General features: G+C 46.9%; 3 protein-coding genes across 3 annotated transcripts in view; 1 reads left to right on the top strand and 2 right to left on the bottom strand.

Moving 5' to 3' along the window:
- LOC143955908 (uncharacterized) overlaps positions 1-13,287 on the top strand; it is an 865,587-nt gene that overhangs the window by 698,188 nt on the left and 154,112 nt on the right. The gene's annotated exons all lie outside the window — the stretch shown is intronic.
- LOC143955356 (uncharacterized) overlaps positions 3,622-13,287 on the bottom strand; it is a 56,733-nt gene continuing 47,067 nt past the window's right edge. Inside the window, 1 exon segment of the mRNA XM_077465421.1 lies at positions 3,622-6,530. Coding sequence (XP_077321547.1) covers positions 3,744-6,530 — 2,787 coding nt within the window. The 3' untranslated portion in view covers positions 3,622-3,743.
- Positions 6,521-9,020, bottom strand: LOC143955946 (uncharacterized). The gene is made up of 3 exons (XM_077466073.1): positions 8,829-9,020; positions 8,543-8,749; positions 6,521-8,431 (listed from the first exon to the last, which is right to left on the bottom strand). The coding sequence occupies exons 1-3, from the start codon at positions 8,946-8,948 to the stop codon at positions 8,228-8,230; spliced, it is 531 nt and encodes a 176-aa protein (XP_077322199.1). The 5' UTR covers positions 8,949-9,020; the 3' UTR covers positions 6,521-8,227.

A 13,287-nucleotide genomic window follows, 5' to 3' on the forward strand; every position in this document is an offset into this window, starting at 1 on the left:
CACGAGGAGGAGGTTTTTGTTGGCTGATGGAAGACTGCGGTTTGGTGTGTAATGATTTATTTTCTCCATTAGGTATTGCGGAGCTTCTCTATGCACGCATTTGTGGGTGAGGCAAAGGGTCTTGAACGTGATACGATTTTTTACGGTTAGCCAATGTAAGCTCCTCAGCGAAGGAGAGATGGATTCCCAGGGTTTTTTTCCTGTTATCAGCCTTGCCGCCGTGTTTTGGATCAGTTGTAATCGCGCAAGTTGATATTGTGGTAATCCTAAGTAAAGCGAGTTTGCGTAGTCCAGTCGTGAATTAATGATTGTTCCAACTACCACTGCTTTGTCATTCTTTGGGATAAAAGAGATGAGTCTGCGAAGCATGCGCAGCAGATGGTGAGATCCACTGACTACAGATCCTATTTGCGCATCCATTGACATTTGTGCGTCTAAAATAACCCCGAGACTCTTCGCTTTGGTCTTTGGGGAGATAGTCTGCCCAAAGACGGTTGGTGGAGACCAGGAGGTTTTGGGTGTAAGATAAGAAGCTCTGTCTTTGATTGGTTCAGCTGGAGGGAGTTGGTGGTCATCCAGTCCTCTATTGATTTGAGGCAGTTTTCAAGTTGTTGTTGGTGATCTTTTTTTCCATTGATCTGGAAATAAAGTTGCGTGTCGTCAGCGTAAGAGTGGAAGCAGAGATCTGAGCATCTGATGATTTGAAGGAGTGGGCGAATGTAAATGTTGAAGAGAACGGGTGACAACGGAGAGCCTTGAGGGACTCCGCAGGTGACTGCCCGAGTTTCGGAGAGGAATTTTCCTAGTTTCACTGTCTGTGACCGATTTCCTAGGAAGGACGCGAACCATTGGAGATCTATGTCTTGGACTCCGGCTACTTCTCAGGCTTACCGTTCTTACGGGTGAGGAAATGATCCAACAGTTTGTGCGGCTGGCCATGGAGGTGAACAGAGACCAGATCATCTCTGATCACCTCTATGATCTAGGACCATGACATCACTTCTGGTCTAGGGCAGAAAATATAACAGGTGACAGGTACTCTGATGGGCTGGTGACAGGTACTCTGATGGGCTGGTGACAGGAACTCTGATGGGCTGGTGACAGGAACTCTGATGGGCTGGTGACAGGAACTCTGATGGGCTGGTGACAGGTACTCGGGGACCCCTCAGGGCACGCACGAGTGGCATGCACAAAGACAGTGCATGTGACCGGCTGTGATTGGACACAGCTGGTCATGAGGAAAAATAGCCATTTTCATCAGTGAATCTGTTTCTCATAAAAGAGATCTGAGTGGCTGATTAGCTGCTGGATCGCTTTTAGGAGCAGGGGGTCTACCCCCCGCCCCCCTTCCGCTGCTTGACAGTGTTTCTCAGGCTTACCGTTTTTCTTCGGGCGAGGAAACAATCCAACTTTTTGTGCGGCTGGCCATGGAGGTGAGCAGAGACCAGATCATCTCTGATCACCTCTATGATCTAGGAGGACCATGACATCACTTCTGGTCTAAGGCAGAAGAAAACAGGTGACAGGTACTCCAATGGGCTGGTGACAGGAACTCTGATGGGCTGGTGACAGGTACTCGGGGACCCCTAGGGGCACGCACGAGTAGCATGGACAAAGAAAGTGCATGTGACCGGCGAATCTGTTTCTCACAAAAGAGATCTGAGTGGCTGATTAGCTGCTGGGTCGCCTTTAGAAGCAGGGGGTCTCCCCCCGCCCCCCTTCCCCTGTTCGGCAGTGCTTCTCAGGCTTACCGTTCTTACGGGTGAGGAAACGATCCAACAGTTTGTGCGGCTGGCCATGGAGGTGAACAGAGACCAGATCATCTCTGATCACCTCTATGATCTAGGAGGACCATGACATCACTTCTGGTCTACGGCAGAAGAAACAGATGACAGGTACTCTGATGGGCTGGTGACAGGAACTCTGATGGGCTGGTGACAGGAACTCTGATGGGCTGGTGACAGGAACTCTGATGGGCTGGTGACAGGAACTCGGGGACCCCTAGGGGCGCGCACAAGTAGCATGGACAAAGACAGTGCATGTGACCAGCTGTGATTGGACACAGCTGGTCATGAGGAAAAAGAGCCATTTTCATCGGCTCTTTACCCAGATCGGGGATGGGCTGTATCCCAAAGGGACCCCCTCAACCCCCCCCCCCCGCTGCCCGCCCCCGGGACATCATGTGATGCCCGCCCGGAGCGAGGGAGTGTTCCTGCCAGCGTCATTTGTCTATGTACCTCAGTAGGGAAGTGGTTAAGTATCGTAGTTTGACGCCATTTTTACAAGCGTGCGCGGTTTTAAAGCGTGACATGTTGGTTATCTATTTACTCGGCATAACATCATTTTTTTTTATTTTAACAAAACAGCGGGTTATTTATTGTATTGTTTTTTTGCATTACAACTAATTTAATAGTATTTTTCAAAATATTTTGCTTTTGAAAAACTGGTGCGCAAATATAGTGGGACATAAAAAACATTGCAACGACTTCCATTTTATTTTCAAGGGTCAATGCTAGAAATAAACAAATATATATATATATATACACACGGTATATAATGTTTGGGGATATATATGTATATCTCTATACACACACATATATACACAATATATAATGTTGGAGGTTATAGGTAATTTTCTAGCAGAAAATACAGATTTTAACTTGTAAACAAAAAAAGTGTCAGAAAAGAAAGAAAAGATTACAATTGTACTTTTATGGTAACAAGGGGTGTAACATAGGCAGGCTAATTCTAATACAAGGGGCGTAACACAGGCGGGCTAATTCTAATACAAGGGGCGTAACATAGGCAGGCTAATTCTAATACAAGGGGCGTAACATAGGCAGGCTAATTCTAATACAAGGGGCGTAACATAGGCAGGCTAATTCTAATACAAGGGGCGTAACATAGGCAGGCTAATTCTAATACAAGGGGCGTAACATAGGCAGGCTAATTCTAATACAAGGGGCGTAACATAGGCAGGCTAATTCTAATACAAGGGGTGTAACATAGGCAGGCTAATTCTAATACAAGGGGCGTAACATAGGCGGGCTAATTCTAATACAAGGGGCGTAACATAGGCAGGCTAATTCTAATACAAGGGGCGTAACATAGGCAGGCTAATTCTAATACAAGGGGCGTAACATAGGCGGGCTAATTCTAATACAAGGGGCGTAACATAGGCGGGCTAATTCTAATACAAGGGGCGTAACATAGGCGGGCTAATTCTAATACAAGGGGCGTAACATAGGCAGGCTAATTCTAATACAAGGGGCGTAACATAGGCAGGCTAATTCTAATACAAGGGGCGTAACATAGGCAGGCTAATTCTAATACAAGGGGCGTAACATAGGCGGGCTAATTCTAATACAAGGGGCGTAACATAGGCGGGCTAATTCTAATACAAGGGGCGTAACATAGGCAGGATAATTCTAATCAGGAGTGGAATTGAATGCAAAACATGTAATGAAAACATTATTAGTGCCGTGTGCAATACATACAAAATACAATACAATTCTATACACAACTCACACATTTCCTTTACACATTCATTCTACAAAGGTTTTATAGAAACAGACCTGTAAGTGTTTGTGAAATCTTCCCCCACAAAATGTACTCAGCCAATGAGAGGTAATGACTCCATTTTTATTTTTCTCCTGCTATCAATGGCCGACACGGTACAACACTTCATCCATGTCTTTGGTGATCTCTGATCTCCTTATCAACTGTTTCTTCCATGATGAAGATCAGCCATGGAGTATATCTGAGGTGTATATCAGGGGGTGCTTCTTCCCCACATGTCCAGCAACATTCATATACAAGACATTTCCCGCACTCACTAATACACCTCGAGGGATGTGTGGGACCCCCTGATGTACAGGAAGACAGGACTTCAGTGAGGAACATTTCCCTCACTCAGGACAGGAATATGGCTTCTCCCCCGTGTGAGACTTCTGATGTCTGGAAAGAGCGGTCTTATGTGAATAACATTTCCCGCACTCGGGACAGGAATACGGCTTTTCCCCTGTATGGAATTTCTGATGATGGGAAAGGCTGGACTTTTGTGAAAAACATTTTCCGCACTCAGGACAGGGATACGGCTTCTCCCCCGTGTGAGATCTCTGATGTGTGGAAAGAGCAGCCTTCTGTGAAAAACATTTCCCGCACTCAAGACAGGAATACGGCTTCTCCCCTGTGTGCAATTTCTGATGTTTGTAAAGATCGCATTTCTGTGAAAAACCTTTCCCACACTCAGGGCAGGAATACGGCTTTTCCCCTGTGTGAGATCTCTGATGTGTGGAAAGATGAGACTTCTTTAAAAAACATTTCCCGCACTCAGTACAGGAATACGGCTTCTCCCCCGTGTGAGATCTCTGATGTGTGGAAAGAGCGGACTTCTTTAAAAAACATTTCCCGCACTCAGGACAGGAATACAGATTTTCCCCCGTGTGCAATCTCTGATGATAGGAAAGATCAGTCCTCTGTGAAAAACATTTCCCGCACTCAGTACAGCAATATGGCTTTTCTCCCGTATGAGATCTCTGATGTCTGGAAAGATTGGAGTTCTCTGTAAAACACTTCCCGCACTCAGGACAGGAATACGGCTTTTCCCCTGTGTGAGATCTCTGATGTGCGGAAAGAGCTGACTTCTTTGTAAAACATTTCCCACACTCAGGACAGGAAAACAGCTTTTCCCCTGTGTGCAATCTCTGATGATAGGAAAGATCGGTCTTATGCGAAAAACATTTCCCACACTCAGTACAGCAATACGGCTTTTCGCCCGTGTGAGATCTCTGATGTCTGGAAACATGGGACTTCTCTGTAAAACATTTTCCGCACTCGGGACATGAAAACGGCTTTTCCCCCATGTGAGATCTCTCATGTCTGGAAAGAGCAGTCTTATGTGAAAAACATTTCCCGCACTCAGAACAGGAATATGGTTTTTCCCCCGTATGTAATCTCTGATGATGGGAAAGGCTGCACTTTTGTGAAAAACATTTCCCGCACTGAGGACAGGAATATGGCTTTTCCCCTGCATGCAATTTCTGATGATGTAAAAGGTTGGACTTTTGTGAAAAACATTTCCCGCACTGAGGACAGGAATATGGTTTTTCCCCCGTATGCAATTTCTGATGATAGGTAAGGCTGGACTTTTGTGAAAAACATTTCCCACACTCAGGACAGGAATATGGCTTCTCCCCCGTGTGAGATCTCTGATGTGTGGAAAGATTGGACTTCCCTGAAAAACATTTCCCGCACTCAGGACAGGAATACGGCTTCTCCCCCGTGTGAGTTATTTTATGTATGTTAAGTTTGTATGGTCCGGCACCGTCCCGCACAGTCTGAGGTTCCTCGGGATAAGAGGAATACGATGGTCCGGCACCGTCCCGCACAGTCTGAGGTTCCTCAGGATAAGAGGAATACGATGGTCCGGCACCGTCCCGCACAGTCTGAGGTTCCTCGGGATAAGAGGAATACGATGGTCCGGCACCGTCCCGCACAGTCTGAGGTTCCTCAGGATAAGAGGAATACGATGGTCCGGCACCGTCCCGCACAGTCTGAGGTTCCTCAGGATAAGAGGAATACGATGGTCCGGCACCGTCCCGCACAGTCTGAGGTTCCTCGGGATAAGAGGAATACGATGGTCCGGCACCGTCCCGCACAGTCTGAGGTTCCTCGGGATAAGAGGAATATGATGGTCCGGCACCATCCCGCACAGTCTGAGGTTCCTCGGGATAAGAGGAATATGATGGTCCGGCACCGTCCCGCACAGTCTGAGGTTCCTCGGGATAAGAGGAATACGATGGTCCGGCACCGTCCCGCACAGTCTGAGGTTCCTCAGGATAAGAGGAATACGATGGTCCGGCACCGTCCCGCACAGTCTGAGGTTCCTCGGGATAAGAGGAATACGATGGTCCGGCACCGTCCCGCACAGTCTGAGGTTCCTCGGGATAAGAGGAATACGATGGTCCGGCACCGTCCCGCACAGTCTGAGGTTCCTCGGGATAAGAGGAATACGATGGTCCGGCACCGTCCCGCACAGTCTGAGGTTCCTCGGGATAAGAGGAATACGATGGTCCGGCACCGTCCCGCACAGTCTGAGGTTCCTCAGGATAAGAGGAATACGATGGTCCGGCACCGTCCCGCACAGTCTGAGGTTCCTCGGGATAAGAGGAATACGATGGTCCGGCACCGTCCCGCACAGTCTGAGGTTCCTCGGGATAAGAGGAATACGATGGTCCGGCACCGTCCCGCACAGTCTGAGGTTCCTCGGGATAAGAGGAATACGATGGTCCATCTACACTGTGTGGTGCCGGATGGACATTTGAGGTAGTCGGGTTTTCTCCTGGACTATACTGTGTTATGTCCTCATCTTCTACTTTACAGTCTGGAGACAAAGTGAGACAATCCTCTGAGGTTTTCCTCATCTCCCGTCCATCTACTAAAATAGAAATACAAAGATTATTACTAGACATCAGCTGATTGGTTCCCCTAAACCAGGACTCCGCCCACATCAGGCAGCTTTGTCTCTGAGGATCATTCAAAAGTCATTCAAATTATACATATTATATTCCAGGCCACAGATACGATTACAATTTTAGTATCTACTGACCTAATGATAATTCTGTTATAAGGTAAAAATATAAAGGTTGTGACTTAGGACAAATTATAAGTAGAATTGTTTAACCACTTCAGCCCCGGACCATTTGGCTTATTATTACTAGACACGAGCAGATTGGTTCCCCTAAACCAGGACTCCGCCCACATCAGGCAGCTTTGTCTCTGAGGATCTTACAATTCCCCCCTCAAGGTAACTAGTAAATGGGTCCTCTGATCTCCTACCAGATCATTTCTTTATTCATGGACCTTAGTCAGAGAGTGAGGAAACAACGAGAACTGTCTTCTATAGGAGTGACAGAGATGAGGGGATTATAGGACGAGTGTCCCCTCCCCCTCTATCACTCATTGCCATCTTCCCAACACAAGAAGTCCTGCACTTCCTTATTTAGTCCATGATTTAGTCATGAATAACAGCGGGGCTGAGCCCCACCAGAGGTCAGAGAGTGAGGATGGGGGGAGGACAACCAAGATGAAGACCGGACTGATCCTGAACACCACCAGTGGGGGCCCATCCATAGGGGGCACACGGGTGCCACCCCCCCTCCAAGCCTAGTCACTATTAAAATTAATTAATTAATTAAAAAATGGTCCTAAAAAAATTCCTTTACCTGGACAAGCGCACTGTATACAGGCGCCGGACACAGTGCACTATGGGCAGCATGAGGTCTATGTAATCAGGTGATTGCATGTTAGACGCTTCATTTCCTGATTTTCATTGTCATTGCGGCGCAAAGCAGTGCACCGAAACACTTCCGTTATGCAGGCATTCCCTTGCTGTGGGTTTTACTATTGGCACCGCCATCGGCAATGGGCGGTGCTTTCCCCGGGCGGCAGCATCACTTCCGGGCTCTGTGCCAGAAATCGTAAGTGAACCCGACCATCGCAGCTCTGCGAATGGAGAAGTCACAGGTACTATCTGTCTGCCTGTGTCCTTTCTGTAATGTTATCTGAACCGTCTGTCGTATCCTGTGATCGGACTGAATGTGGAGGGGGCACCATGTAAAAGTCTGTCCTCCAATCACATCATCCGATATAAAATGTCCAGCTGGTAGGAAATGGGTGTAACAAAAGAGAATACATATTATGCGTATATATAGCAGTGGGGGGAGGGGAGAGAGCAGAAGTCAGGACTATGTAATGTACAACATAGAGAATATAGTGCAGGGGTCAGCACATTGGTGGCTTATATGATTACATGAGACAAGTTGCAGAGGTCCCACACCGCTCCTCCCATCTCCTGAGACTGCACTCAGTGACTTGGGTCTGAGACTATACAGACATATCCCTCCACCCGGCACAGCCAGCAAATAACAGAGCAAGTAACCCCGGGGGGGATTGTTCTGTCAGGGATCTTGCTGGACCCGGGCATGGGGCAAAAGACCCAAGGTACATACCCCTGGTAGCTAGGCTGAGCAAAGCCTATGGTGAAAACCTAACTTTTACTGCCGGCTGATCCCCAGAATCTCCATAAATCCAGTCTAGATACATAAATTGTGTCGGTAGCACAGAGAAGGAAGATTATCGGAGAGAAATCCAGGAATACAGGACGGGGAACACAGCTCAGGAAAGTGACCAGGGGATTACAGGCTGATATCACCCAGCCCCCGCCCTACTCTGGACCAATCAGTGAGCAGTATGGGTGGAGGAATGGATTTAGTGTTAATGACCCACCTGTGCTGATCTCTGTAGGAGTGTCCTCCTCTATAAATGTCCCCGTTATTCCATCCTCCTCCATAGACTGCTGATCATCCCTCACATACCTCTCTTCTTCTTCTGATTTCACCTCAAATTCTATATCCATTGGATCTCCACTCTAAACCAAGAAAATGAGAGAGAAAATATCATCTGTAAGATAGAAGATTTATTATTGAAAGATCACTTACAAAAATGAAAACGTTGTTTCTAGATACTCCGATCCACCAACCTTGTAACAGTGGGGGATGGTGTGACCTTCCTGTGTGGAATCCCGGGAATACAGAGGACGGGGACATCTCTCTGGTGGGTTCCTGGTATTTGGTGGCTCCATCATATCCTTGTGTCCTTCTGAAAACTTCTCCATCACTCCATACTCCTCATCCTCCTCTTTATACTCTTCTTTAACATCAATATTATAATCCCCGAGGTTTCCACTCTGAATATATAATAAAACATTCATTGCAACAAACATGCTGTGTACAAATCAGAACTTCCAATAATTGTCCCTCACCTACCTGATGATGCTCTGTCTCCTCCATCCCCCCATCCTCATCATCCTCCTCTTTTATCTCTTCTTTAACCTCAACTTTAGGATCTCTCAGGTTTCCACTCTGAATATATAATAAAAATGACATCAATGGTAACAATGCAGATAATGTACAGATCCTAATGATACTATCAGTGATTGTTCCTCATCTACCTGATAATGGTGGGGGATGGTGTGATCTTCCTGTGTGGAATCCCGGGAATACAGAGGACGGGGACATCTCTCTGGTGGGTTCCCATTACTGGATCCATCTGTAGGAAACACACACACTGACTGAATACATTGTTTCTATGTGTTTATCAGATGATGGGGGATCTAGGTGGAGCCTCCGTACTGCTCTCTCCTTTACAATAAAGTCTCCTCTTACCCGGTGATGTGAGGGGCGGCTGATTGGCCATCATGACGTCCTTCCCGGCTCCGCTCTCCTCTCCTGTCAGCAGCTCGATGATCTCTCTGGTGACTTCTAGAATCTTCTTTGTATTTCTCTATTCTATCAGGGAGGGAGGTGGAGGCAATGTGATGGTCATGTGATCTCCAGACTTCACAGGAGGAAAACTCTAGATCTGAAGACAAATAGTAAAAATCAAATGACATTCCCAGAATCCTCCTCACCTCACTGGTCAGGTCTCTTTATTTAAACCCCACTTCATGTTGAGGTTTCTGATATTACATACAATGGAGGTCTAACAGCCCTACTTTGAAAGTGAGGAGGTCAGGGGTCGGTCCACATCCTAAGAGCATCAGAAAAAAGAGTTGGATAGAGGGATATTAGGAGGAGGAGCTGTGAGGTCAGTGTGATGTCATAGGATTCTCTAACTGATTGGAGGGACATTGGGAGGAGGAGCTGTGGGGGGCGCTGTGTGAAGTTTCTGTACACAGAATGATTTCTCCCGGGTGCGTCCCTCCTCTCCTAAACTGAAAGATGAGCGTTGCCTTTTGGCTTTGCCAGGACACATCATATTCCCCATCCAGCTCTCCTTCCTTTCTGTAACATGTGCTTTCTACCAATCCTTCTGACAGTTGTGTCCTCTCTCCTTATCCTCTTTTCCTCACCCCTCTTCTCCACCCCACAGCCTGTATATATCCCCCTCACTTCTGTCCTCTCCCTATTCCTGCATCACCGACTCCTGATAATTCTAAACGCAATAAAACCTCGAGGACTCTGAGGCATGTCCCTTCATATAAATCACACTCCCATATTACCTCCCCCACCCTTCTGCTTCTCCTAACCTCTGGAGATTAAACAACAAACCCTGGACCTCCATCATTTAACTGTGCCCAAATCTCCCATCCCCCCATGCCCTCTGGCAGCAGCTGCAATCCACACAATTTAGTTTCTATTCCTCTTCTTCCCAAAACCAGCCTCCTCGCCTCTTGCACCCTTTGGAACGCCTGCTCTGTCTGTAACAAACTCACTTCTGTCCATGACCTCTTTATCACTAACTACTTGCTGTTACTGAAACCTGACTTCATGAATCCGACACTGCTTCTCCTGCTTCCCTCTCCCATGATGGCCTTCTCTGGACTCACTCCCCCAGACCCAGTGGGCAGAAGGGAGGTGGAGTGGGAATCCTAACCCCACACGAGTCCCTACCCTCAAGGAGCTTACAATCTAAGGTCCCTAACTCACATTCATACTAGGACCAATTTACACAGGATCTAATTACCCTTTCTTGATGGCTTCTGTGCCTGGCTACCCTACTTTGTCTCTTCTGAAATCTCCATAATCATTTTCGATTATTTCAACATCCCTGTTAATACTTCTGCTATTGTCCTTCAACCCTCTCTGCCAATCCCTCCACTGGCTTCATACCCCCAACTAACACCTGGACTTCTATTTCCTCCATCAGCCCATCCCCCAAAGTTATTACATAGTTAGTCAGGTTGAAAAAAGACACAAGTCCATCTAGTTCAACCATAAAAAAAATATAAAAATAATATACAATCCCATATACACAATTCTATACCCACAGTTGATCCAGAAGGCAAAAAAAAACCCCAGCAGAGCCATGATCCAATTTGCTATAGCAGGGGAAAAAATTCCTTCCTGATCTCAGAGAGGCGATCAGATTTTTCCCGGATCAACTTTACCTATAAATGTCAGTATCCAGGTATATTGTTTACACTTAGGAAATAATCCAGGCCTTTCTTAAAGCAATCTACTGAGCCGGCCAGATCCACCTCTGCAGGGAGTCTATTCCACATTTTCACAGCTCTTACTGTGACCTTTCTGAATTTGAAGATGAAATCTCCTTTCCTCTAGGCTTAAAGAGTGCCCCCTTGTCCTCTGCGATGACCGTAAAATAAATAACTCCACACCAAGTTCACTATATGGACCCCTTATATATTTGTACGTGTTGATCATATCCCCCCCTTAATCTCCTCTTATCAAGAGAGAATAAATTCAGTTCCTCTAATCTCTCCTCATAGCTGAGCTCCTCCATGCCTCTTATCAGTTTGGTTGCCCTTCTCTGCACTTTCTCCAGTTCCCCGATATCCTTTTTGAGAACTGGTGCCCAAAACTGAACTGCATATTCCAGATGAGGTCTTACTAATGATTTGTACAGATGATATCTCTCTCTCTCATATCTCTCTTATACAGGAAAGGACTTTTCTCGCTTTGGAAACCGCAGTTTGGCATTGTATGTTATTATTGACCTTCTGATCTACCAAAACCCCCAGATCCTTCTCCACTATGGATCCCCCCAGAACCTTCCCCACTATGGATCCCCCCAGATCCTTCTCCACTATGGATCCCCCCAGAACCTTCCCCACTATGGATCCCCCCAGATCCTTCTCCACTATGGATCCGCCCAGATCCTTCTCCACTATGGATCCCCCCAGATCCTTCTCCACTATGGATCCCCCAGATCCTTCTCCACTATGGATCCGCCCAGACCCTTCTCCACTATGGATCCCTCCAGATCCTTCTCCACTATGGATCCCTCCAGGTTCTTCTCCAATATGGATCCCTCCAGATCCTTCTCCACTATGGACCCTCCAGATCCTTCTCCACTATGGATCCCCCAGATCCTTCTCCACTATGGACCCCCCCCAGATCATTCTCCACCATGGATCCCCCCAGATCCTTCTCCACCATGGATCCCCCCAGATCCTTCTCCACCATGGATCCCCCCAGATCCTTCTCCACTATGGATCCCCCCAGATTCTTCTCCACCATGGATCCCCCCAGATCCTTCTCCACCATGGATCCCCCCAGATCCTTCTCCACCATGGATCCCCCCAGATCCTTCTCCACTATGGATCCCCCCAGATCCTTCTCCCCCACTGACTCCCCCAGATCCTTCTTCACCAATGATTCCCCCAATTTTACCCCCCTTGTATGTATGATGCATGTATATTTTTATCCCCCAAGTGCAGAAGTTTACATTTATCAACATTAAACCTCATCTGCCACATAGTCGCCCAATCAGACAGAGCATTGAGGTTGGCTTGTAAGTTGGAGACATCCTGTAAGGAGGTTATTCCATGGCATAGCTCGGGGGTCATCTGCAAAGACTGAAATGTTACATTTAATCCCAGACCCAATATCATTTATAAAGATATGATAAAGTAAGGGTCTCAGCACTGAACCTTGGGGTACACCACCTTTTGTATCCTCTTAGATTGTAAGCTCTAAGGTTCAGGGCCCTCTGATTCCTCCTGTATTATATTTTATTGTAACTGTACTGTCTGCCCTCATGTTGTGCAAACTGTTGGCACAATACAAATCCTGTATAATAATAAATTTTTGCATCATCATCTGCTGGAGATAAAAGACGTCACAGTGACTATGGAGGAAGAGGACGGACATGACGGGGTGGTTACTGGGTGTAAATAGAAAATAAGATCTTATTACCTCCTCTGCTGCCACTTCCAGCAATGTCTCCTCTGTTATTCGTACCTCATGGAACTTCCTGTCTTTATCTAACATCACTTCCTGTTTATCCCTGACATCACTTCCTGTCTTCCATAGAGACTTCCTGTCTGGGTATAAGTGAGATCACCACCTTGTGGAGCTCAGAGGAACTGCAGCCCCGAGAAACATCTCGTAGTGTGAACACGGCCTTGTGCTGTGTGTGTATGTACTGTATATCCTTATAGATGTGTAGTGCTCCCCCCGCAGGAGCCACTGATGATATCTGGTTCTTTCCCAAACAGTACAGAGGCCACCAGTCACCCAAACAACTGTCCATTCACTCCGACTCCAATAAACAGTCTCAGGGTTTGTCTTTTTGTAATGAATTGCTTGTAGAAGTCAGGGTTTGGGATACTCTAAAACTGATAGAAACATTAACCCCTTACCTACAGGGCAATTTGAACCCCCTTCCTGCCCAGGACAATTTTCAGCTTTCGGCGCTGTCACGCTTTGAATGGCAATTGCGCGGTCATGTAACACTGTACCCATATGACATTTTTATCACACA

Source organism: Lithobates pipiens, unplaced genomic scaffold, assembly GCF_037356315.1.
Source record: "Lithobates pipiens isolate NorthernLeopardFrog02 unplaced genomic scaffold, aLitPip1_a1.2 Scaffold_35, whole genome shotgun sequence".
Lineage (NCBI taxonomy): Eukaryota > Metazoa > Chordata > Amphibia > Anura > Ranidae > Lithobates > Lithobates pipiens.

Bases quoted from the DNA above. Each gene is read 5' to 3' on its own strand.
- LOC143955946 (XM_077466073.1), bottom strand. From the start codon at position 8,948: ATGTCATTTTTATTATATATTCAGAGTGGAAACCTGAGAGATCCTAAA. The intron at 8,750-8,828 runs GTAGGTGAGGGA...TTATATATTCAG, and splicing joins AGGAGACAGAGCATCATCAG to AGTGGAAACCTCGGGGATTA. The intron at 8,432-8,542 runs GTTGGTGGATCG...TTCTTGGTTTAG, and splicing joins CCATCCCCCACTGTTACAAG to AGTGGAGATCCAATGGATAT.